This window comes from Rhyacophila brunnea, unplaced genomic scaffold (assembly GCF_057557595.1).
Source record: "Rhyacophila brunnea isolate RB1 unplaced genomic scaffold, BYU_Rbru_1.0 scaffold_15, whole genome shotgun sequence".
In the NCBI taxonomy this organism is placed as follows: Eukaryota; Metazoa; Arthropoda; class Insecta; order Trichoptera; family Rhyacophilidae; genus Rhyacophila; species Rhyacophila brunnea.
In genome coordinates, this window is record NW_028232806.1 from 11,422,211 (window position 1) to 11,449,274 (window position 27,064).

The 27,064-nt window shown below is 35.2% G+C and overlaps 1 protein-coding gene across 8 annotated transcripts in view; it reads right to left on the reverse strand.

Moving 5' to 3' along the window:
- LOC147074913 (uncharacterized) overlaps positions 1-18,773 on the reverse strand; it is a 69,893-nt gene extending 51,120 nt beyond the window's left edge. For 5 of the 8 annotated variants that reach the window (XM_085942933.1, XM_085942932.1, XM_085942934.1 and 2 more), the window contains exons 1-12: positions 18,637-18,773; positions 16,712-16,849; positions 15,569-15,802; positions 10,901-11,221; positions 9,702-9,896; positions 7,825-8,090; positions 7,549-7,661; positions 5,859-5,876; positions 5,650-5,743; positions 3,465-3,596; positions 2,899-3,055; positions 2,607-2,798 (exon numbers count right to left, since the gene is read on the reverse strand). In XM_085942933.1, the coding sequence (XP_085799059.1) occupies positions 2,607-2,798; positions 2,899-3,055; positions 3,465-3,596; positions 5,650-5,743; positions 5,859-5,876; positions 7,549-7,661; positions 7,825-8,090; positions 9,702-9,896; positions 10,901-11,221; positions 15,569-15,802; positions 16,712-16,823 (1,834 nt within the window). In that variant the 5' untranslated portion in view covers positions 16,824-16,849; positions 18,637-18,773. The remainder of the gene's footprint in view (positions 1-2,606; positions 2,799-2,898; positions 3,056-3,464; positions 3,597-5,649; positions 5,744-5,858; positions 5,877-7,548; positions 7,662-7,824; positions 8,091-9,701; positions 9,897-10,900; positions 11,222-15,568; positions 15,803-16,711; positions 16,850-18,636) is intronic. The other 3 variants (XM_085942937.1, XM_085942936.1, XM_085942935.1) reach the window with 2 other exon arrangements.
- Positions 18,774-27,064: the final 8,291 nt, after the last annotated feature.

Sequence of the window (27,064 nt, forward strand, 5' to 3'; positions counted from 1 at the left end):
ATGATATTATTAAATTCGCCCATAGCAACATTCGCAGGTGCATAGGTAGACGTCACGCAATATCCATTATGCGATATCACACATCGGGAATTTATAGCAATATCACTTTTATTGTAATGGCGTTAGAACAGATTATGCCATTCGGCACACCCGACAAAAAGTTTTATGAGGGTATTTTTTTGTTTTACACCCTTTGTCCCTTTAATTAATAATATATCAATGTTTGAAGGTAAGTGTAGTTTTCCATCATATCGGAAAGAATTGCCATTTCACTTTCTTTTTCTGTTGGAGCACATTCAGACCTAGAACTAAACCTAAACCAATTGACTGTATAATATGAAAGTACTAATTTTAATTTTTTGTGAATCTTCCGTCAATCTCTATCAATAATTCAACTTAAAGGAGATTGAAGGTTATCTTGACATCGATTCACACATCCATTATTATTTAAGGGTCGTATGCATGAGATTCCTAAAAACCTTAGAGGCTATATACTGCACGTTTGTATGCATGAGTACAAACGTAATTAGCTGTTAAGTGACGTCACGAATGTGACATCTCATGTGTCATGGTGTTCGTATTATAAAATTTCATTCCCCGATAAATAATTCAAAATTTTGAAATTGTAAATGTGTCTGAAAGTGTGCAAACGGTACCATATAAATTTAATAATTATACATGAATAATTATTATGAACTTTAAATAATTCATCAGCTATTTTATCACATGTATTTTATAATTATTCTACTGTACGAAAGGTTGTATTGCCAGTAAACTTTTCCATTTGGTGGCAACACTGAATACATTTGGTGGCAATATTGAATATTATTATGACTAACTTCACTTCAATTCAATTATGAGATGTCAAAACAGAATAAGAATAAATGACAGAAAATGCAAATGATTTAGACAATAATATGTAGTGATCTCTGTATAATATTATCATTTATACCAATCACCGTATGACATTATTGATGTTTCCAGTGTATTTGAGAGTTGTGCCTTGTTTATTACAGTTATCTTACAATAATTAACTAGGTAGGTAGGTACCATAATATTTTGAAGAACGCAGAATGCTTCCAATTGTATATTTTAATGCCAGATACAGCAGTAGGTGTACATATTTTTGCGGTGGTTTAGCGGAGATATTTTATCGTAATCTTACGTAAGTCCATCTTATGTCTCCATGAGAAATATTGCAAGCGAAATAGGTACGAGGCATTTTATCAGTTACCTACTATCTAGATTATAGACTAGGGATCAAAATTATACGTATTTTGTAAACAGCACGACTAGGAACTGTTTTTAAAGTTCGCAAATGTTTTACAGAATCTACAAAACGAACAAGGGCCTCAACCAAACGTTTGTTGCAATGAATGCAAAATTGGAATGACATTTGAAAGTGACAGCTGAGGCAGCCATTTTTAATGGCGCGTGACGTCAGATCGCTTACGTCACAAACAGTGTTATAAGCTATTCGATGGAAAATCGGTTAAATAGCTTATAAAGAATTTGGGAATCTCATACATACGGCCCTTAGGCATTATGAGAAATGAGTTAAACATTTATGGCCTTATGTATGAGATTCCCAAATTCTTTATCAGCTATTTAACCGATTTTCCATCATATAGCGTATAGCACTGTTTGTGACGTAAGCAATCTGACATCACACGCTATTTAAAATGGCTGCTTCATCTGTCACTTTCAAATGTCATTTTATAGGTAACTGATACAATGCCTTGTACCTATTTCGCTTACAAAGCGCAATATTTCTCATGGAGAGATAAGATGGATTTACGTAAGATTACAATAAAATATCTCCGCTAAACGACCGCAAAAATAGGTACCTACTGCTGTATCTGGCATTAAAATATGCAATTGGAAGCATTCTGCATTCTTCAAAATATTATAGTACCTACCTACCTAGGTAATTATTGTAAGATAACTGTAATAAACAAGGCACAACTCTCAAATACACTGGATACATCATTAGTGTCATACGGTGATTGGTATAAATGATAATATTATACAGAGATCATTACATATTATTACCTAAATCCATTTGCATTTCTGTCATTTATTCTTATTCTGTTTTGACATCTCATAATTGAAGTGAAGTTAGTCATAATAATATGTATGTATTCAGTATTGCCACCAAATGGAAATGTTTACTGGCAATACTTTATCCTTTCGTACAGTAGAATTATAAAATAAATGTGATAAAATAACTGATAAATTATTTAATGTTCATAACAATTATTCATTTATAATTATTAAATTTATATTGTACCGTTCGCACACTTTCAGACACATTTACAATTTCAAAATTATTGATCGGGGAATGAAATTTTATAAGATTGCCATTATATGGACACCATGACACATGATGACGTCACTAAACAACAAATTACGTTTGTACTCATGCATACAAACGTGTAGTATATAGCCTATAAGGTTTTTGGGAATCTCATGCATTCGACCCTTAATCATCATTTAATTTATGGGTTACCTATACATCTTTATGTAATTTATTATGCTTTAATTTAGGGGAAGGTGATGTCTTTTACCATAAATGACACATTATTGTGATGTAAAAATGAACTAACCGACATCCTGATGAGCTGAGGAATTGCCTTGGCTTGAGGCAGAAGTGCCTCCGTAGCCGAAGGATGACAAGCCTCCCGTCCGACTGGAGTATCCTGAAGACGCTCCAAACTGTTCGGCGAATTGCTTTTCTAGTGCGGCTAAGTTCAGACCGCTCTGATTCGCAATCGACTGAAGGAGTTCTTTTGATAAACCTGGAAGAATTTAAAAAATAAAACACCAATCAGTCTATTTTATCTTTAATGAAGAAAAATTGTATTTGAAGATCTAAGAATAATGGATGCATATACTGACCAGTGTACCCGGGAATGCTGAAGGGGAGAGAGTTGTGAGCGGGCGTTTGACTGGAGGGCAGTTTGATAACTTCCACTCGGTCTGAGTTGCCTCCGCCGCCGGAACCTGCCGCTGAGGAATTCTGGTGAGCCATCGGTAAGTGACCGTACTCCGAATCCTAAATTATAACATCAAAATGATCCCATTATTGCTAAATGGTTATAAGTGTTTCTGACGTTGGAAGGAGTAAAAGTTAGACAAAAACATTCAAATTAGATATATTGTTATTAATTTAAAACATTTTATACACAGAAGTTCATGTAGTTGCGGTCCAACAAAACACTTAAATATTGTGTAAATCATTTTTTTATGTATAAATTATGTACTTATGTAGTGATGTAGTTTTTTTACTTTTATATCACTTATACTGACCTTCGGTCCCTGAATTATGCATACACCCAATTTCACACAGATTGTAATGGCGAATTGCATAGCATACAAATAACGAGAACATTAAAGACATATAGAAGAAAATTATTACAATTTCAACCAATAAAAATTCCTGATGCGCTAAGTAATCAACTTACAAGTTTAGGTCTCTTGGGCGGGCCCCCTCTCTCGACGAGCAGCCCGGTGGTGGAGAGAGCGGGCAGGACGGAGACGTGGGGCGGGTCCAGAGAAATGGTTTTCTTTCGGCCACGATTCGTCGTTCCCGGCACCTGCATAAATCACAAATAAATGAGACAACAAGAGGCGTTAAAAGCAAAAGGATGCATAACTACAAAAAGCTCTGCCTTATTACCATTAAAATTGATAACAATTTATATTTTTATAAATCAAAGGGTAAAACAAATATGTACATATGTATGGTAATTAATTAATGCAATACATATGACTGTAAGATTAATAATATATTTCATCTCAATAAGTTTACTGTAATAGAGCCTTTTGGATAAGCCTACTGTCACTTCACTTATAAGAATCTGGTACATAACAAAATTTATTTGACAGATTTGAAAACATGAAAAATGTATTATAACTAAATGGTTACACAATTTATAAATATATAACCGGTATATTTATAATTATAACCTCAATGAATCTAAATGAAAAAACATACCCAAATTTGCATAGAAATTAGAATTTGCAAGCAATGAAAGACATTTATAAATTTTAATTTAATTAGCAAAACAAAGACAAGAAAAAAGCAAGCAATTATTCATCTAAACTACAAATTAATTAACAACATATTATGAATGAGTATGCATGCTTTAACTGTCTGTATTTCAAACATTTTCTGATTATTACGGTAGCCAAGTTGGTAAAGCGGCTGTCCCTGAAGCCGTAGATCGCGGAATCAATTTCGCACCTGGCAAAATATTCATGTCAAGTGTTTGATCCAGTGCAAGGATCCAATGGGTTGGACAAATTTAACAATCATTCCTCATAAAAAAGTATGTTAATAAAACCTCAACCGTGTGTAATATATTTTACTATTTTTAATAAAAACAGGAAAAAAGGAAAAGACGTGCGGAGGACCGTTCCGGCTGGAGGACGGCGGTGGAGGAGGCCAGGGCTCGACTTGAGCTGCAGCGCCATCGAAGAAGATTTTAATTAAAATGATTTTTGAAAGAGCACTCATGGATAGCTTAACCAGATACTATAAAAATAGATATTGAAGTAGGGATAAGATACTGAAAGAATTCAGACAATCGAATAATAAGAAAATACTCTTAATTTCTTTTACGGCATGCATTACATATTACACTAATACCTCACTTTACAACCAAGATATGTTCATGGAAAATTGATCATAAAGCAAAATGCTGTAAAGCAAAATAAATTATTTGCATATAAACCCATATAATATGTAATTTCCATAGGTTAGTGTCCAATTTTAGAAAACATAATGGAAAATCCAGAAGTTTTTACATAGTTAAAATTGCATTTTTGTTTATTTCAAAATCGCATTTCCATTATAAAAATAGATGTGTTTTTAGTCGGCATCAATTTCAAGTATGTAGGATGATTTTTCTTTGTTCGAAATTAGAAAATGCTTTTATCAAATCATTTGGTATTTATTGACAGCCAAGTAGTTCTTGTCCCAAGTGTTCATGACTCGTTATTATTCTGCATTGATCTAATTTCTAAATATTTCCATCTCCAACAGTTTATTTGCCCAAATATATGCCTATAGGCATAATATTATTTCCCGATGTCGAAAAATATTTTTGTTGACCATAAAAAATTGCACTAAATTAAAAAAGGCTGTAACGAAAAGCCATATATTCAAACACCATTATATGTTGACTACGATTTTATAGCGCTGTATGTGGTGTCACGAACTATAGCCGGGGTCGTGGGTATAAATTTATACCTAAAAGTGCGGGGGCGGGTTCGCAGTTCCCCAGATCACCGTTATGACGTCTGTAACCAAGATATAATGGTAAGGCTATAATGAGGTGTAAGTGCACTGTAGAAAACAAAGATAGAAACAGGAAAAAAGACTAAGCAAGACATGTGTTATTCATCCAAATAAAAAAATAACTAATAAGGTTATATGTATCTACAATTAAAAAGACAAACTAAACCACACATTATTATTATCTTGGCAAAAACATGCAACACTCCAATGTCATTATTTCTGTTGTGAATGAAACACTAACATTTGGAATGCACTACTGCCACCCACTGGTTCACAACAGAGTTAGGTATAGTATTTATTTTTTTGTTTTTCTGGCAAGCAAATAGTAATGAAAAGTGATATCGAACCTTTCTCACCTTTGGCCCCACGATGGACGAGGTGTATTTGATGATCTCCGTGTCCGGCGGGAGACGAACCCCGCCCAGTATCGATGCCCCATCACTGCAAAAAAATATACTCCCTATTAATTAATCAAACAAAAAAATATATTTTCTCCGATAATCCATTTTTACTTTTAAACTATTTCTTGAGAATTAAAGTCAAATTTTGTTCCTACCTTCCTTCCAGTGCAGCACTGATTGCGAGAAACAAAAAAAAAACATGGTGTTAGCAGAAACCAGAAAAGTTGTTAGTATAATAATTAAGTCAGAAGGAAAGAGATAATAAAAAATAGTTTGAAGACAGAAAGAGAAATTATATTACATAGAGATTGATAGTGACATAGAATATGTAATAGTAGTTGAAAGTCTTAGGGCCAAAGCCCACTGGGAGTGGTGACGTGATCCACACTTATTTTGTGCACAGCACTGTTGTGCCCAGAGTAAACATCAATTAGGCACACCGTGCCGTGTGTGCATTGCACCGCCACTCATAGTGGGCTTTGGCACTTAAGCCCAGATGCATAAGAAAGTCACTAATCAGCCGTTTTTTAGATAAATCGTCACCGTTCAGGCAAAAGTCACCAACCCTGAAAATGGCAGTTTTGAGTTGAGTATGTCACCCGAAGCGTAAAATTATGTTCTTTAAGATGCAAAACTCACCATGGTATATTAGTTAGTAAAATTTTGCTTAAATCCGAATTATTTGTTTTTCACTAAATGACTTTCGATAAAATCTTAACAAGCAAAAGTCATTATATATACAATGATACAATATTCGTTATAAATATACAAGCAAAAGTCACTATACTATGGATGGTGAGTTTTACTGATACTTCTTTTGGCTAACATTGTTCAGATTATTAACAAGCAAAAGTCACCAAACCATAATTGAGCTACCTTGCCTCCTTCAAAACCTTCCATATGTTTTAATTAGCATCAAAAAGTGAAAGTACCTTAAAGAAATTATTAAGAAGACATGAGAAAAAATTTAATGTAGATAAAACCTTAAAAACATTAAAATCTGATTTTTCCTGCATTTTCAAACTTTCAAATTGCGATATCTCAAAACTATGTTTTTAGGGTTGGTGACTTTTGCCTGAACGGTGACGAAATGATGTTTAGTGTTTAATGTAAGAGTGAGCGCAGGTTGCGTATAACGCGTGACGAGTAGCATTTGCAGGTAGCACCACTAACAGCAAAAAGTGAAACAAATCTGACAGTGTTGTCAAATGTAATTGCGTATTTTAACCAGAAATCAACTAAATACAGTGATTAATGTTGTTTACTTGTTTCCGACAAAGGAAAATTATTTTGAGAAACAATTATCTATGCAAACACGAAAGACAAGCAGTATTAAAGATGTCTGTTGACATTGACATCTATTATATCCAATAATAACATAATATACAAATGATGAACTAGATATAGCCGCCTGATAAGCAACAATTCAATTGTCTATTCATTGTTTATATTGCCCAATAATTTATATTGAGCAGAATTTAAAAATATTTTATAAATACTGGGAAAACAGAATTTAAAAAATACCAACAATTTTGAGTCTTAGAGCTTAGTCTTGTTAATTAAGATTTTCGCATCTGTCATTCTATTTTGCTTTGGTCGTTTTGCGATTTGATGTAACATTGACATTCTATGCATCCAAACCTCAAGAAATTATTAGCTAGTTCCCATCATTTTATTGATTGTGGAAACAAACACAGTGACTATGGGGACTTTTAATTGATTTTGTAATTAACGTGTTATTCGTATTTGAAAAGCAATTAGCAAAATGTCCCGTAACTAAAGTGAATAGTCATTTATAGGTCAGTTACAAGACGTTAGATTTAGACATAAGAGTTTATAACAAACCTTAGTATGGTGTGAGGAAGATTAGCTATGGAATCCAGACCGGGGTGACGATCTTTGTCCGATCCGCCCATAGATGGCAGACCAAACGGGTTATTGAATAATGATGATGAGTTCTGCAACAAATTTAATATAATTACGTCACGAGAACATTGACAAATTACACAATGTCGATTCGAATATAGTAAATATGATTTAACATTTGTATCAAAGGCACGAATCAACTTATCAATCTGACTATCAGATAAAATCCGGTAGCGGTGTATAAAAATTCATTACCTTCCCTCCTTTGCCAGTGGCGGCAGCGACAGCCGCCTGATAAGCGTTTTGAGCCATGGCAGCCTGCGCCATAATGAGGTCCCCTCGGAGCATGGCAAGATCTTTGTCCTTGAGGGAAGAGTTTGCCCCCGAAATGGAGGACGATTGAGGCATGGAGGAAGCTGACGAAGATGGGATCACTCCCTTGGAGGAGTTGGCGCCGCCCTGCGCCAGATACGCCCCGCTCAGGGCAGAGGCTTTCGCAGCTGCTGAAGATGAAGATTTTCCTGGCAAGAAATACGGCTCACATTATTTAAAAGGAAACATATTACTGAGTATCAGCGAATTTGAGGACTATTGATGGCTATCATTAAATCGAGGTGTGGAGGTACCACCAAGAAAACTGAATTTTTCAAGAAAGTATATAATAAAGAGATTTTTTATTGTTCATATTTTTCTCTATCTAGTTATAATAACGATTAACAGGCGACAGACTATAAAATAATGTAGAATAAATTGGGCCATTATCAAGAAATATAGTAGATTGTAACTAGTATTTTCAAAAATTTTTAATGATTTGAATGAATGATGATGCATCGTATCAAGAAATTCTAATTATCTTCCAAGTTATTTATTGATTCACAAAACACAATATGCAACTTAATGTAAAAAAACATCAATTATTTTAAAAACAGCCCTTCACACTTGCAGCCGGGTTTTGAAGATTCTCAGCTTAAATGCCCTAAATGTTGCTGAAGACGGTTATTCAAAGTCACAAATTTATACCATTCATAACATCCGTGTTGTTTTTAGCATACTTTAAGGACTGTCGCATCGGCTTGTCAAATAACACAAAGCACGAAAATGACAATCAACAGCCATCATTCTTACAACGCAAATATCCTTCAAACGATTGACGCACTGCATCAGTATATCGGATGTATCCAATATTTCCGCTTATTCCTCATGCTTCTTAAGTCAATACAAAATCATTGTTTCTTCGTCTAAAACATTTAATTGGTTTGAATACTTTTCACTGTTGACTTTTTGACTCTATGGATTAAATCGTGTGTATGTGTGTGGGCGGGACTGCAATTTTGTTGTTGTTTCCGCGTACTGCCTTTACCGGCTCGGATATTTGAAGAATATTAATGGATTGCTTATGCAATAGATCGTGTCCGAAAACTTGTATGTATGCAGTTTGCCGTATCACACTTCACCGTGAAATGTTGTATCTGAAATATATGGCCGTATATTTAAGACCGTCCAACCTCTTTGGGTCGCATAGTACTGACATAAAATTCATGTCTAGATAAAACACGGTTCTTGTCGGTTTACACTTTACAGGAAGCCAGCAGCAAACAAATTTTAAAAATAGCCGATATACTGGATTATTTTTTAGGTTAGGTTAAGTTTTCATTCTTGAATTCATGAATTTTGCCAAAATCAGCTATGAAAATTGAATTAATGTTCATATTGAATCTAATAAAATTGGAAACCGTATAGTATACGGTCATTGCTTCCCGATAAGAAAGTTCAAAACGAACTGTGCCACGGTGAAATGTTATACCTACGTATAATTTACATGTAACCCGCAATAGACACATTCAAAAGAATTACATTTATACCCACGTATTACCCGTCTGCTAAAATTTTTAATTAGAAAGCCTTACTGGCAGCATTTGTCATTCAAAACGTAAATGCATTCCGCAGTCTAGATAAGGAAAACATTTCTTTCATTGAGACCGACAATTAGTATATTATCTCAACAATAAATTATGATATCACAATAGGAAACGAAACGCAAGATGTATTAAAAAAAACTTCTTGTTAAAAAACATACAGCATATTTATTACATTACCTAATAATGTTGCATAAGAAAGTGTATTAAAATCACCGCGTTGCTGTGACGCACTTGAATGCTTGCCGGAGTGGGAGGAGGGGTGATGCGACTGGGTGGGGTGCGTCATTGCGCGGGAACCCGCCAGACTGTTGAGTCCCAGCAGCCCCGACATACTCGACACGCTCGCCGATGCCGATGATGAGGATGACATAGACGGGGAAGACGTCTTCGGTAGGCCATATGAGGAACCTGTTGTTTCAAACATATTTCTATTAGCAATAATAAATAGCACTGCTTATTTGCAGATCAAAACAACACAACTGAGTTGAACACGACAACGAAGATTTCAACGTTAGTTTCATGATGGAGGTTGAGGATAATTTGAATCATTATAGCAAGTGGAAATATATAGATAAGCAGCATATAAATTGATAGACACAAGTGGAATATGTTTTTTAAATAATTACTTTTTTTATTCAACGAATAATTTGCAAGATTTAAGAATGTAACATTGAGAAAATATATTAAAACCAGGGAACTCAGAAATAATGAGAACTGAAATACACAACAGGTAAGGCGATAGCAGGTAACCGACTCAAGTAAGGATGAATCCGGGTTAAACTTACACACGTGTCTAGAATACGTTTAACGTCGAGTACTAAAAACTGCTCTCGGTTTATGCATTTACGCTCATTTAATGTTGGTGTATTACACACACTATTGCACATGCATAATGCGTGCTTCATTTTCGTAGGACACTCACACATTCAAAAGCCTGCTTCACCATGCGGCGGCGTATTGAATAATAGCCTATTGGTATCCTATTTATTATCTGTTCTGTGATTAAAACCAATGTACGTTTCATTTTGCTATCCATTTTCCCTAATAATTGTTTACTAATTATGTTTGCAAAAAGAAAATATTCTATTTGCAGTCCTAGATGTGCGTCATTATTTTCGATTACCTGAAAATGCCAGAATAAAGAGATAACTAACTGACTTTGAAACCAATGTTAAAACCAATCATTTAAGCAAGCTTTCAACACAAAAACATTGTTTACCAAAAAATATTGAATTGTGGACATTTGTATTTGGAAATAAAAACCTCGTATATTTTACATACTTTCTTCTTCTTTCTACGAAACTGAACTTGCTGGAGTGAACAAAACAAGAAAAGTGAAGCACTCTTCCACCAATTATAGAGAAAAATGCAAACATAAGAAATAAATACAAAAAGTGGTAAGCAATACTCACGCATGCTTTGCTGCGGTGACTGACCGCTGGACTGCGAGCCCTGCGAAGGCATCTGCTGCCCCTGTCCCTGCCCCTTGTCCTTGGACTGGCGACCCCTTCCCCCTCCGCTCTGCTGACCTTGGCCAAGACTCTGCTGGCGCCCCCTCTGCGGACCGTGGCGATTGGCGGAAGCCGAGGCATGGCCACCGCCTCCGGTGAGGGCACCCAAAGCAGCCCCATAAGGATCCGCAGCTCCCGCAAAGCCTCCCAAACCTGACGCTTGCAGGCGGGCCAGGTAGTCTTGCGCCGCCAGGTGAGAGGCCATCGACCACCATGCGGCGCCTGCACAACACAAAATCACATAGAATTTAAATATCTGATGTCTTTTGCCAAAGTATTCTCCCCAAATCGAAGCCCGCAATGTCAGTCAAATGAATCAAAGAGGACATTAGACGTACATGGCAAGTATTGCCGGAATCAAAGACAAAATAATAATATTCAGTTATATCATTCTTTTTCCTACACCGGTCCAGTCTTCCACTGCTAATTTCATTATATGTAACAGGGGTCAGCAAACTTTTTTTGTAAACGGTAAAATTTTAAATGTTTTAGGCTCTGAGAGCGAAAAGCAAACTCAAGGATATTGATGTATGCGGTAGGCCTACTCAAATAACAAGAAAAATATGAATACGTGTATTAATTAAGGCGCTAAGCAGTGTTGCCATCTTTTGCAATGCTGATTATAGTACAAAGGCTTAAAAATTATAGTATTTCAAAAATATATAGTACAGGAACATTTTTCGTCTTGAATCCTTTTAAATTATAGTATTTTGGTATATTTGGCGTAAAATTATAGTATTTTACATTTTTCGCGGAATTAAAATTATAGTATTGTACTATAATTATAATACGGTTGGCATCACTGGCGCTAAGTACCAAAATATTGAAAAGTGACATTTTTATAGAAAAATGTTCTACGTACCAATGCCAATAACCTCAACAATGGTCTAAGTGCCTCAAGCAAGTCAAAAAAATACAGTAAAATATTTAAATCGGGCGATGTCTTAAGTCCGTCGGTGTATTTTATTTATAATGGTGTAAGTAGCACTGCAGCGGTCAACGGTATTCTATATAAAATGGCCGACGACGGTGTGTTGACACTATGACTTTTATGATTTTTATCACAAAATTAGGTAAAATAGGTCCAATACGACAGTGAAAATCCTTCAATGGTAAATGTTCGCAAGACATTTTGTTTGAAGCTTACATTGTGTGAAAAAATATTTTAATTACTTAAAAAGAAATTTAATCAGAACATTTTGTTTTCTCAATGATTGTATTAGGTACATATTTGAATTATTAAAAACAAGTCTCAAAAAACCTTATTTTGTAATTTATAAAATTGTGCCCATCTCTATTGCAAATTTCTTTTATTTTGTTAACTGTCAATTCATGGTGGAACTGCATTGTATTGTTGTTTAATTTAATAAAACGCAATTTTTTTTGTAGTACTTATTCCACTTTTAATCAATAAATTAAGACCGGTTTCGTCCGCCTCAGAGGGACATTTGTCCCAAGTCAAGTCAGAGGAAATGTGCCAGCATCCCTAAGTTGGTACTTGGACCTTACATTAAAATTCTTAGCATGGTACTTAGACCGTGATCGGAAATCTCAATTTTAGAGCAGCATGCATAATCTAAGATTTGGACCTTACATTAAAATTCTTAGCATGGTACTTAGACCGTGATCGGAAATCTCAATTTTAGAGCAGCATGCATAATCTAAGATTTCGTTCCTAAGGATAAGTCGCCGAAAAGCATGACTTAACTATAGACAATCCTGAGTATAGAGTTAAGGAATCCTTAACCATAGACTACTTTTGTTATGAACACGCCCCCTTCTGTATTACCATTTACCACTGACAGCTGCTGTCAAAATAAATTCGCATGTCTATAACACAGTCCATACATTCAAATTCATTTAACAATGTATCTCAATATGGATATTGATAGTGTTAATTCGTTTTAGCATGTACTTGCAGAATATTATTTTACTTTTATACGCCAACCCGCAGAAATACAAAATGCCAGGTGAAGAATGACACTTGAGTCTAGTGTTACCATGTTAAAAAAATATCTTGCGGTGCCTGTGGAATCACGTATAATGACTTATAACGGAAACATAAGAGTATTATAATTAAATATTAATATGTATTCATAGTTATTGCATTTATAAAATAAAGTTGTCATATTTTTGTCATCGTTTAACAATTATAAAATAATTTACCTAATTTACCTAACGAGAATTTTTAAATATGGTATTATTTTCAATAGAAATGATCTTAACTAAGGACAATGTTTCTGCAGTGTTTTCTGCTAAGGAAGTTTTAGTTATGACAAATGTTTCTGCATTCCGCTCTTAGTGTGTGGCCTCAGTGACGAGCATTGTGCAGAGCGCAGCGTGCAGCGTGGAGGACAAACACGTGTTACGCAATGCAGGTGGCCTTACTGGCTATGAAAAACAGCAGGGGTGTTTGTGTTTGTTACAGCGCGCTGACGAGCGCGCGCGCTCATGACAAACCAGTTTGAAATTTAGCAGCGTTTAGTTCAGCGCGCAAATTGTTTTCGTTATTCGGTGGAGGGAATTAGCAGTAAAAGTCGGAATTGAAGGAAGATAATGTTTTTATTTTTTAGTATAAAGTTCGTTGTATTATTAAGTATTTCATTACAAATTTATTCAGGCCGGAGTTATTCTGTTTTCCAAAAAATAGTTTGAAAATTGGTTTCTTACATCTCGCGCTGTGACGGAGGAACTGTTGTTTCGTCTATTACCTGAGAATTTATTCGTAGTTGATTCTGTAGCAATATTATTTATAATGTGATGATTTGATTTATGTATTTAATTATTTATTTTATTTATTTAGAAAAAGAGTATTACGGCATTACAGCGATTAGCCAATGCGCCATAATACATATTAAATACAAAATTATAAAAATGTCTTAATTACAAATAACAAATACTATAACAAGAAAATAGAAAAGACAGCATGTGTTTATGTAAACATTAAAGAAACATGATATATACAATTATAAATTTAACATATTTAGCACGTCTACTAACATTATATAGTTGATAAAAATAAATCAACCTTTATGGTACCATCAAATAAGTTAATCGCACGATACACAGCATCATGAAACATAACATCTGTCCTGCGACGAGGTATCATGAAAACCGTAGAGTTACGAGTGATATTGGTGGGAACATGAAAATTAATATTTGCCAGTATTACGGATTGTAAATGAACCCACGAAGAAGTAAAAAGAAATGCTTTAAAAGAGCAATCACTTTTCTAGTGGACAGGGATTGCATTGATAGCATACCCAGAAGAAAACGAGTCGGGAAATTCACTTTATTATCATTATCACAAGGAAAGAACCCGTATGTTCTTAAGTAGAGAAATCTAAGAAATCTATTGTGGATGATGATCAAAATTGCCTTCGAGATCTCTTATAACATTACGTAAAATGCATGTAGCTATTATTATTAGACAAGCATGTTCCACGTTCGTTTCTATCGCTTTACTTAATATACACCTCTTTGCATATAAACTCCCAAAAACACATTCAATACACTTCCGTGGCGAGAGAGACAGAGTTATTACAATTTTCACTTTGGCTAAACGCTCCAAAAGCTCACTGTGCACTAAGGACAGATCAGAGAACGCCGCACGCTGCGCTGCACGCAACGCCTACTGAGGCCGTACACTTAGTTATTTTCTGTGGAAATACAAAATAAATTTAAGTTTTAAAATTATAGAAACTGCCAAGATTGCTTCACACTGTGAAACCACATTTTTCAAAATGTCTGCTTCATGCAATTTTATTTGAAAAATCAGTATTTTGTAACCGCAAGCAAAACTACTTTTTGGTACTTAGCGCCTTAATTAATACACGTATTCATATGTTTCCACCAAATTACTTAGCGAAATGTAATATAATAACAATACATAATAAGTAGACTACAATTATTTGAAATACAGCTCTACTATTGAGAAAAATGGACACGCTTTTCATGAAATTCATCAAATTTGATTGCAAATGATCCTTTATTAATTAATGCTGACCTGTATCGAGATTCATTTTCATATTTAAAAACATGTTTTCACAAAGGTCTGTAGGTGTAATATATATATAAATCCCCTGCATATTATGTTCAGTTTACCATAGTCATAGTTTGGAAGAGATTTATAGAACTGAGTTGGACTCATCTCTTGAAATTCCCCTTTTTAGATTCAAAACTTCCAAATGAAAGTTAGGTGGATGCTCCTAAATTGTCCAATATTGTGTAGACTTCTTAGTTAGGTAACGACGACATTCAAAACAATTTATCAATGTTAACTCTATTGTTAGCTTCAGGGCCGCACAAAAAGATTTCCGACCCAGACCTACAATATTATGTAAAAATAACAATACAAGACAAATTCATTTATTAGATGAACATTTGTATGTCATTTGTACATTGTCTCGTCTGTGTTAAGAGCAAAAATGTCCATCATGCTAAACAATACAACATACTATACAACAGATTGATTTAGCGAACATCATACAAAAGATGAAAAAGTTAATTTCATCTCAGTGTGTAGTGAACGATAAAACAGAATACTAAAAAAACATAAGGGATACTCACTGGCGGCGGGATGCAATCCAAGACTGGCAGCTTGGCTGGCCGCGACGGACAGTGTGGAGGTGGGAGGGTATCTTCCTTGGCTGGCGCCGCCACCTCCCCCACCTCCACCGCCCCCTCCTCCGCCGCCGCCGCCTCCTGCCCCTCCCCCGGCACCAAGCATGCCAAAGCCGGCAGCACCACCATGGAAGCCTCCACCCGCTCCTAGTAAAGAGTTGGCATCTCGGCCCCAGTATGCTGGAAAAAAACATATATATCATGGCTGCTAAGCTAAATATTAGTGAAATATATATGATAAAACAAATAATTTTTTCATTGAAATTGTTCTTTTGTGAAATATCACTAACTATTTGGCTTAGCACAGTCGATATGTAATTCAATTTTATTTTGGACTTTTCAGTTCTTAACTATCTCCTTACAATTGTTTCTTGGCTACGGACGTCATAACGGTGATTTGTGGAACTACGGTCCCCCGCCCCTGACACTTCAGGTATAAATCTACGCCTCCGACCCCTGCTATATAGTAACACTGCAGACAGCGCTATAAAATCATAGCCAAGATATGAAGGCTATAGTATAGATAGTGGTTTTTTCTCTCCAACCTCAGCTTCTGATAATTCTATTGTGTATTGCAGGACGCTGATCACATCCTCAGGGATTGTTTCTATGGGCTACTCGAGACGATCGGACCCTCCCTTGGACCGGTCAGTCACTGTGACTCAGTATCTACTACAAATAAAAATTTCTCAGCTCTCAAAAAGTTTGCAGCATCCTACGGCAAACGTCGCTTCTCCATCAAGGCTTGACTACAATAAATTAATCGGAATAGGAATCACGCACAATAATGCATACCAGAGGTTGCGCCTGGGACACTCTCAGTAGAATTTTAATGGATGACTAATGTTCATTACACAATAGTATGCGACCCCATACAGGGTTGTGGAAACATCACAAGTGGTAGAGGAAAAAGCAAGTTGTTTTTAAGATTGTCTGACTTGACTGTGAGGCCCTCTGAATACAGTTGTTACTATGCGTATATTATATGACCATGTTGTGACTAAACATATTGTATCGCAGAACATACTGATGACATCAGTAAACAGGCTACCATTATATTTCAAAAAGTAAGAGCATGCTAGTGTTTACCTCCAAAAAGCGATGCAGCGTCAAGCAGTGAAGAGTCTCCGCCTCCTTTTCCTCCGGCACCCCCCACCCCATCCCCAGCCCCACCGCCGTTCTCACCATTTTCCTTTTCCATGGTGCAACCAAAACCGTACTGGACTTCTACAAAATTATTAAAATATACAAATTATCACATTATTCATTATTGTTTAACTTCTAACATGAGGGGAATGGGACGATTTGGCGCCGCGAAACTGGCCGCGGGCGATTGGCCACCGCTAATTGGCCGCCGGTACAATCGGACGCCGATTAAAATAAAGGAAGTTTTGCTTTGTTAGAATTAAATATATTTTACAAACCAATCAATATTTGCGTGATTTTATATTAAATTTGCAACAATTATTTGATTCTTTCAGCATCTTCTAGGTTTAAAACAATCAGGTTTAAAGAGCCATGTGAAATTTTAAAAATTAAAAGACTTTGATAGCATTTCTGCAACATTTTTGGTGTGCCAGGTTTGATTACCATAGTAAAATTAATACTTCGTAAGTTGAGTATTAGAATTGAATTATATCTGCCAAAATTGTATTCACTCTTCGATACGAATGAAACATACGTTTGAAATATATGTAATTGTATATTCATCTACATATCTCGGCAATATCTGCACATGTTCTGCTGAATCCATGGAATTTCCAAATACATGAATAATTGTGATTCAATTCCATTTTGAGAAGCCATTTGGTGATTCATTTCTTATGCAATCATTTCAGACCAGCTTGACCCATATTTTCAATCATTTAAAATTAAAACCACAGACTCGGCAACTTCATGAACTGGGTACAACAACCTTATCAAAAAAACGGAACATGTAAATAATTCTGCCTCCATTATGTAAAAATGTTCGATAGCACCATCAACTCGAAGAACACTTGTGATCTGGACAAGTTTGTTAGCCGTTGACCTCACATAATATGTTTCCTCCCACATAGATGTGAGTGAATCAATAGCATGATAGATTGGGTTTTATGGATATAATACTCCATTTACACGTGCATGGATTTACTGCTGACAATACATTTATCGTGACCATAACAAGAAAATGCACATGTAAACACGTATTATTGTGCAAGTTGCAAGATTGCATGCATGGATCAAAAATCAGCAGCTTCTTAATTTTCACATGACAGTTGGAACTTGTGCGATATCTGCACCTGTGCAATATAACAATAGTGGTGAACCTGCAGGGTATTTTTGACGTTTACCAATTTTCAAAACCAGGCAAATGGCACCAATAAATGACAACAACTCAAGTCTCATTTACGCTTGAAGAATGAGATTGGCGAGACAGTCAACAGTTTTCATGTAAAACAGTTATCGCGATAGTTGAATTTACACACTATTGGTGCCAGTAAATCCATGCTCTCGTGTACAGGCGTGATAAGGCTAAATTCCATTAACATTGAAAACAAGTACTTTATCCATCCATTAGTAGAGTGGCCGCCACCTAACCTTGCCATTTGGAATGGATTTTTTGGAATTAAAAAGTGAATAAACCAATCCAGTGCTTGGAATTTACTAATACAATTATACGGTGTACGTGAGTAAGCCAATCAAGTGCCTGGCTTTACTAATACAATTATACGGTTGTACATACACACAAATCCTTATCACTATGTACAATGGCAAAGTTATCTGGAGGATACTCTAGCTACTAAAAATCTCATAAACGTATTTACTTTTATAAATACATATTAAATACCAGGACATGTGTCTGTCTGTATCCTTCCCTTTTCCACTTTAATGTGAACCAAGCAATCGTTATAAAAAAATAAACCTCCACCTGCATAGGCTTTATGTGTGAGCGAATAACCACATTAGTGGAGTCCTATTTTATTTTCCAAATGGTAATCTGTCTGAAATAAACAATAATATATTTGAATACTCACAGTTGTAATTAGATTTGGCAGAGTGAAAGGCAGGCCGTGTCCCTCTTGAAAAGACATCTCGTTCTCACCATCATCACCATGATGGATGATCACCGCATTGGCGGGCGACGGCAGGTCTCACTGTCGCGCGGAGATGTCACAAAGAAAACGCTCTTAATGCACACCTCATCTTCAAAGTGATGGCCCTGAAAGTAATAAAAATACATTGTTTACTACAAGCCAAAAATTTTGGACTCGGATTAGCTATTAAAATAATTTTTGTTTCTGACTGTCAGATGCATAAAAGATACCTATAGGTACAATAGATACAGAAAAATACTATGATACTTATAAAGAATGCTACAGACTAGTATTAAAACAAAAACTCAGCGTGATAATAAAAACGGCTCACTTTACACTTAAAAAAATAACATAAATGTAAAAAAAATATTCTTCAACCAACAATATGGTTATAATTGTATAACACTATGATAAGATGTTGTCTATAGCAGTGTTCCATAACCGGTGGTCCACAGACCCAAAGTGGTTCGCAGGTTTTGTCTAGGGGGTTCGCGAGTTGCTTAGTCAAATTATACAAATGTAGGAAAAAAATGGTTAAAATTAATATTTATTAAATTATACATACACAAAGAAATTGGTTGCAATATCAATATATATTTTTTTGATTTTACATGGAATTCTTACAATATCGCAACAATTGCTACGAAGCCTGACTCGTGTTTTTCAAAGGACGGATGTTTAGCACTGAAATCAATGTATTTCAATGCAGACAGGACTGGGAAGTAAAAAAAGTTTTAAAAAAACGTGTTGCTCTGTTAGCCGGCTCTCATATCTAAACTCGCCTCGCCGTCTGCAACGTGTCGAATACGTCGATGTAACGTCATCTTTATTCACAAAACACGTTGCCAAATGGAGCTCCGCAAAAACATTCATAAATAAAATCAGCTTTGAAAAAACATCTACTGTTGCAATCGACAAATTGCATGCTTCTCGGGCTGCAAGTCGAAGACGCCAGAACACATACAAACACCTAGGGATTGGTCATTCCTATACCGGCTCGCCGATCGCCGCATCCAAATATCCATATGTATCAAGGGTAACATTCGACTGTCACTATGTAGATGTGCGCTGTCTTCATATGCAACACCGGATCAACATTCTTGGAAGGTTTGATTTATGGCTGTGCGGCAGACGGGCGAGTTTAGATGTGAGGCGGCTTACACAGTGTGCGACAGGTAGTCTGGGACACTGATTTTTTAACTTAAAACTAAATAAAATAATTTTTGCCGGTATGCGTGTAAATTTTGCGGCAGACAGTTTGTTATCGGACCTAAACATATTTGATAATTATATCATAACATAAGATTTGTAGGGTTGTTAGTTTGTTATTGTTAGGTGATATAATTGTTCATTGAAATATTTTTAATTGCTCGTTATACCTATATAGTGGTGGTAAGTTACAAATTATTCGAGTTAAAAATTTATCATTTATTTTTTTAATATTTACAGTGATTTTTGTTTGTCAAATCCTTCAAAAAGATTTTGTTTTTGATTTTAATTGGGAAATTCAGAGGTATGTTCTTTGCGTTATAAATTTTATAATATATTCCAATTGTTTTAAAAAATATTTTTAATAATTACACAACCTACAAAACAATGAGTAAACAGAAAACAATTTTCTAATTCATTTTATCTTCTAAGAATCCCAATTCTACTTCAGAGAGCTCAAATAAAGATTTTCAAACAATGGAAGAATCAAGCAGTGTATTAAAAACACTACAATTTATTATAAATGTGTCTAAATGTAAAGTACGAAAATGTGATTCAAATAATATTCTATATGGGGTTTTCTTGTATTAAATCGATGAAATTCAAAGATGTGTAATTAATGGTGAAGTTTTAGCGAATGATTAATTAAAGCCTGCAAAATTAAGGCGTCATTTAGAATCAAAGCATCCAACCATTAAAAACAAATCTATTGCATTATTTTGAAAGACAAACCGCATTAAAAGCACAAAAAAACTATTGGAAGCTCCACATGAATCTAATTTCTCAATTGTGAAATCATCAATTTTGGTAGTAATTGCATATAGCGACGACTAAAGAATGTCTTTACAAGTGCAAAAGATTCAAGGATGTGTGCACTGAGCTTGTTGGACAATCATTTACGAATAATTTACAGTCGAACTCGGTTATTACGATCACGGACATAGCGAGATCTCGGACGTAATGAGGAAACATTTGTTGACATTTTAGTTTTTATGATTTTCTCCATACATTTATTCATTTTTATAACGAGCTCCTTATCGGATATACCGAGCTAAAATAATTGTCAAAAAATTGCTTAAAATGGATCGTTTAACAACATTTCGACCCTAAGCAATAAAATCCGATCATAGCCGGATGCCGTTAGGATCGGATTACGTTTATGACACTAATTAAGTGTCCAAGTACCTCATTGGTGTTTTCGCCGACAACATTGAAAAAGTATCCACGCATATGGTTGAAATTTCATCTAAAAAAATCCAAGCTGAAGTCAGTAGGTACCTACCAGCATTCATTACAATAAACAACTTCTTTTGTAGTTTATGATTGCCATGCTTGTTTCGGGGATTTTTACTATGGTTTTCAAACTTTTTATGTTCTACATATGCTTACTCTGGACAATGCATAATTAACATTAGAAGGTGGGGAATGTCAGATCAATTCTAGAGCAGATCAGTTAAAAACTAACCCTCGAATTATAAACATGTCTACTAACAAGAAAAAGTGTCTCTCAATTCGTGAAAAGGTGGAAATTATTCGGAAATAGAACGTGGAACGAAAAATATTGAAGTGTGTAAAAAGTAAATTTTATAAGAAAAGTGGATTGACAGAAAAATGAAAAATGTGTGTAAAGGTGTGTAAATAAATTCTAATTGTGTATTTTTGTTTGATTTGTGTTATGTGACCGATTATTTAAAAATACCTATTCTCTGATATAACGAATAATGCTTAATAACGAAGTTCGACTGTAATTTTTAAGTATGTTTAATTGTTTATATGTTTACATCTCTTTATTTTTTAAATTACAATTAGAGGGGAAATAATTTTGAAGAGTGGTTTTAATAATACATTTTTATCACAGGGGGTCCGTGAAACTTCATACACATTGTAAGGGGTCCAAGATACCGAAAAGGTTTCGGAACACTGGTATATAGGACAGAAGTGAGGATCGAAGAGCATAGATATACACCTAATGCAAATGTAGGGGGGAATTATTTTAACATCGAAAAAAGGGATTACCATGTCAATATTACCTATATTACAGAATGTACACACTGAAGTTGGCAACATTGTAAAAAGGAGGACAAGTCCATTAAATCTCGGAAAATACAATAAAAGTAAGATTGTGTTAGCACAACCCGTTAAACACAACAATTTATGTAAAAATAAATTATAAAATATATTTTATGAGATCGTCAACGTAGTCTGTGTGTACACACCTTTAGGAGGACATCAAATGACAAATTAAATTAGTAAATTTCAAATTATGTAAAAAAAAAAAAAAAACTAAAAAATATATTTTGTATGTATCTGGAAATAAACCAATGGTAGGTACCTACCAACAACAAAAAATTGAAGCCAGGAATAGAGGGATGCGCGCCACACGCGGGTGTGAAGAGCAATAACAATAATTAATAGTACCTTTACTCCTCATACTAATATAGATACATAATAGTAAGTAATCAAAAGGTTACCTAGTACAAGTTAGTATTCATAAAAAAAGATTTAATAGAATTTTTCAAAACAAAATAATAAGGAATAAGTACTTAATGTAGCATTGTAATAATAATTAAATCTTAAAAATAAACAAATTATTCTGGAACCATGAACTTGACCTAGTAAAAATGAGCTTATATGCTTATACAACAAACTCTCAGCTTACTACCTACATTGTACATAGCCGAGCCAGTGATTGCGAACATTGGGATTCATTTGAAATTCAAAACATTTCGGCGACGACACGACGCTTTTTAGTCGCTGAAAATCAACAATTTTAATTCTACGTCTTACTATTCATACCTACTCAAAAAAATTAAATACTCAATAATGTTTATCGGCAAAGGATTTGTACTAAATTACCTTATTTCTAAATGTTTCGGTAGAATAAAGTAGATACTCCGACTATAATTAGGTCAGCAAAACATTCGGAATAGCCGACAAACACTAGTCCCTCTTCCCCCCCGCTTTAATTACCAACTGGAGCAAAAGAACATGTCGATTTTTCAACTGGAATAAATAATATTTCCCTACAGTAAAGTAGTTTTAGAGATAATGCCCATCTCCAAAGTAATTAGTGCGGGTTCAAATCCCGTGCTTAGTAAAAGATTCATGTATATTTTTAATATGTACTTGGACCTGTGTTGGACGAATATCTAACAAGTATTCCTCATAATCAACCTCCACCCAAGAGCAAAATGGTAATTTACATCTAAGTAATTTATAAAATGAGTTTCATCACTTGGTATTCAACATATTTTATAAAAATTGCTTTACGACGCATGTTTCACTCACATGTTGAGCTTTATCGAATATGTATACCTAAATTTACGTTTGAGTTCATATAATGTAGTATTTGAAAAATTAAAAACCAAATCTCATAGAATCAGAATTACGAAACATCACTTCGGGTTGTAGGGCCAGTTAAATTAATGAAATTATGGAAAATAATGACAAATGTAATTTTAGTTTATGTAATTTTCCATAACACTTTTAATTTATGCGTTGGTTTTTTAAAATGTTTAGTTTAATTTTCAACATGCATTTATACATAAAATAGGAACAATTTATCTGGTTAATCAACCGAGATCACAAAATTACATATACTACTAGCTGACCAGGCAAACGTTGTTCTGCCATATAAATTATTTCTAGTGAATATTTTGGTTGTTAAATAAAAAGTGACGAATGTATCGTAAGTGTGTGGGGATGGGATCTATGACAGAAAGAGGAATAGAGCACTGTAGACGATGACCGCCGATAAAAACAAAAAAACATCAACCATTCATTTTCTCAATTCAAAATGAGTAATGATGTTCATAATGAATGAATTACCTGTGACAGGATCTCGTTGTTTAATGTTTATGCAATATCCGTCTTGTCCCTTCCAGAAAATTAGCGGATATTGGAGGGCGTCGTATGAACGGTGTGTGTCAGCGATGAACTCCAGATTATTGTTTCTTCTTCGAATCACGATTTCTCGCGTCGATGTGCGGTCGCCAACCATGATTCCAGCAATGTCGTCAACAACAGTCGCATTGAATCGACGTACGTGCTCTCCAGCTGGTGTTTTATCAGGATTGATGACAATAGCGTGATTGTCACTTTGCAATTCGTACATGTGTGCTTTGAAGAATTTCAATAATTCATTGTGCTCATTCAACAGGGCGTCCAGTTCGCCGACGATGCGCCTGGCATTAGGCGAATTGAGGCTATTGTAGCCGCAACGTGCATCCACATGATTGATGTCCTCACCGCCGCGCCCATGAAGTAGATTTGTAAAAATATATGTGGTTCGTTTGGCATTAGCAGCAATGAGCCTACTTTGTGGTATACTTGACCTTTGATTTTGAACGTAGAATGGAATTGTTGACCATTTGCCGCAGTATTGTGAACTATTTCTGTTGCTCCGGACGAAGTCATTTGGAAGCATGAATTGAATGTGCGAATGGACTTCAGGAACAGATTTGAATCTGGAACCGTGCCAATGAGCAAGCTGTTCAATGGTTCTGGTGGTATCTCAATTTCTGGTAGTTGCACTTTTCCTGATGCGCAACACATCCCGGCTGACTCATGTTTGAATTTGAGCGCATGACAATGGGGACATTCTTTGTCCATAGCACCAATCAGCACTTTCGGATGAGCGGAATATTCAATATCTGGTTCGTACTCGAATGCGAGACGAAGGAACGAAGCGGATGTAAATGTTCGATGTACTTGTTGGCGTTGTCGGTCATTTGCTCTGCGTGTGTTAACTACGAATCGGCGCGCTTGGCTCCGTTCCAATTGTCGTTGTTGATTTCGTTCAGCTCGTGCCTCTTGTGATTGAGATGCACGCAATTGCGACATGCTTACACGCACGTTTTTGTTATCTTGTTGGATTTGTTCTTTCTACTCTACTATTTCGCATGTTTGTTGCTTTATTCGTTCGACGGCCCAAATGGCCCCCCTTGCGTCTTGCTGGCATTGTGCACTGTAATACACGCACATAAAAATAGATAAATTAAAATAAATCGTACAAAATTTTGCACGCACTGCGTTGTGATTTGCCGAATGAAATGTCAAAATGACGCGACGCTTCTCTTGAATTCTTCTCGGACGTAGTGCCATCTGTCATTCAACAACATAAATAATTTCGTTCTGTTTGAAATACGAACAACAGTTAAATTTGTTCATACAAAAATAATAAAATCGCGATTAAAAATGGGAGGATGGGGGTAGGAAAGTGAAAATTTGAGGTTATGGGTATTTTTTTATGCCAAATAATAAAAAAAATACAAAAAAAAAATTGTCAAACAAATTAAAGAATTTTTTTCTGGATAGAGATACCCTAATCACCTAGCGGTATGAAATGTACTTGTTGACCTATTCTCATACCTAACAAATATACATAAAAAAAAATCATAAAAATCGGTCAAGCCATTTCGGAGGAGTTCGACCACAAACATCGTGACACGAGATTTTTATATATATAGAGATTATCATTGACTCACTTGATTGATCGTAAAAAATGAATGATTTTAAAAAGGTTGGCGAACACTTCCCGGCGCTATGCAACTACGTACTACGTCGTACAGCTGTAAAGCTCGTTAGTATACGTATAGGTAGGTATGTATGTATGCAGAGTAAAAGTTATACTCGAGTGTGTGTATTTAAAATGAATCCGTGGGGATGTGTGGGTGTGCTCATGAATGAATTTGTACGATAGTATGAACGACGTATCTACTACCACACGTACATAAATATCCTTATGTAAATGAATAGGTATATAATATTATTGAGATACCTATTTATTTTTTTACGTACAAAATTATAATATTTAAATTACTTCCATACGTATATAATTTATATAAATTAGGTTGTTTTAATAAGAAATACCAAATGTTATATTATTATTCTATTAAAAGTAGTACGTGATGTCAGAAAAGATCGCCGAGCTGTGAAATGGCAATAGGCTGTAATGCCAATCCACTGGTTCGATGAACTCAAGATTGCCGAATATGATAATGATTAAAATATTCATCGTTTTCCACAAAAAATATTTTCCCTCGAAATAATAACATAAAAATGTATGGATATTAACACTGTACTACCCAAATCCAGAACTAGGCAATGCAGTTTTGTATCATCAATAGGAAACTCATTTATAGGAAACAGTGGCGGTCTTGTGCCAGCGCTCCATTGGCGAGCCAAAAGTCCGAGGACAATAAATCGTCCAATTTGTCTATGCTCTGCTACTGATCGACGAGCGAATAAAAAAGTCGAGCTGTCAAAAGTGAAAAGTTGCGATTCTCGTAATGTCTTCCGATAATCCTATAATTTTGTGTTATTTATATTTAAACTTGCTTAAAACAATATAGCAGTGAAAACAACACAAGTTTTACGTTTTCTTTTATGAATTTCATAAAAACAAATAAAAAAATAATTGGTAAATCTCTCAATTTCTAATGTGCAAATTAACAAATTAATCAATGAAAATGTTTAAAAGAATAACAGATTTTTTTCGGTCCGAATGATTGCGTATTATTAATGTCAAATCGAATTTGAATAGTGATCGACGGACGTAGTCTGGCAACTCGAGGGTAAAATATCAAACATGTTTGAAATCCAACGAGCCTGGTCTGCGTATTAAAAAGTCCGTCGATCCGGGGTGCTCCACGCGAAAAAAAAGTCCGAAGACTGTAAATCGTCTAACTTGCGTGCCAATGGAGCGCAGGCATTAGGTACAGAGGCCCGAGACTGATCAGTCAGTTTAAAGCCCACTTGCTGAAATTAAATCATTAAATTTTTATCAGCATATTCTCATACCTTTTTTACTATAGGAATATACGCATATTTTTAAGATAGTCGTACTTTTGATAAAGCGACCACTGCTTCATGGAAAACCGCAACTGATGCTGAGCAAATTCAATGAGAATGGACCGAACATGTCGCTCCGCGAGTAGACAGCCATCCGAAGACTGGAAAGGGACTTGAGAATGCGTTCATTGAATGTAGTGGATCAACGACACGGCTGATAACGATAATAATAAAAGCATGTCAATGTAACCCAGAAATCAATGGGCATACAAAAATAGTTCAATTATTTTGAACACATACCTATTATTATGAAGGTTTGTATATACCTACCCCAAGTTAGTATAATAGGAATAGAGAGATTCAGTAC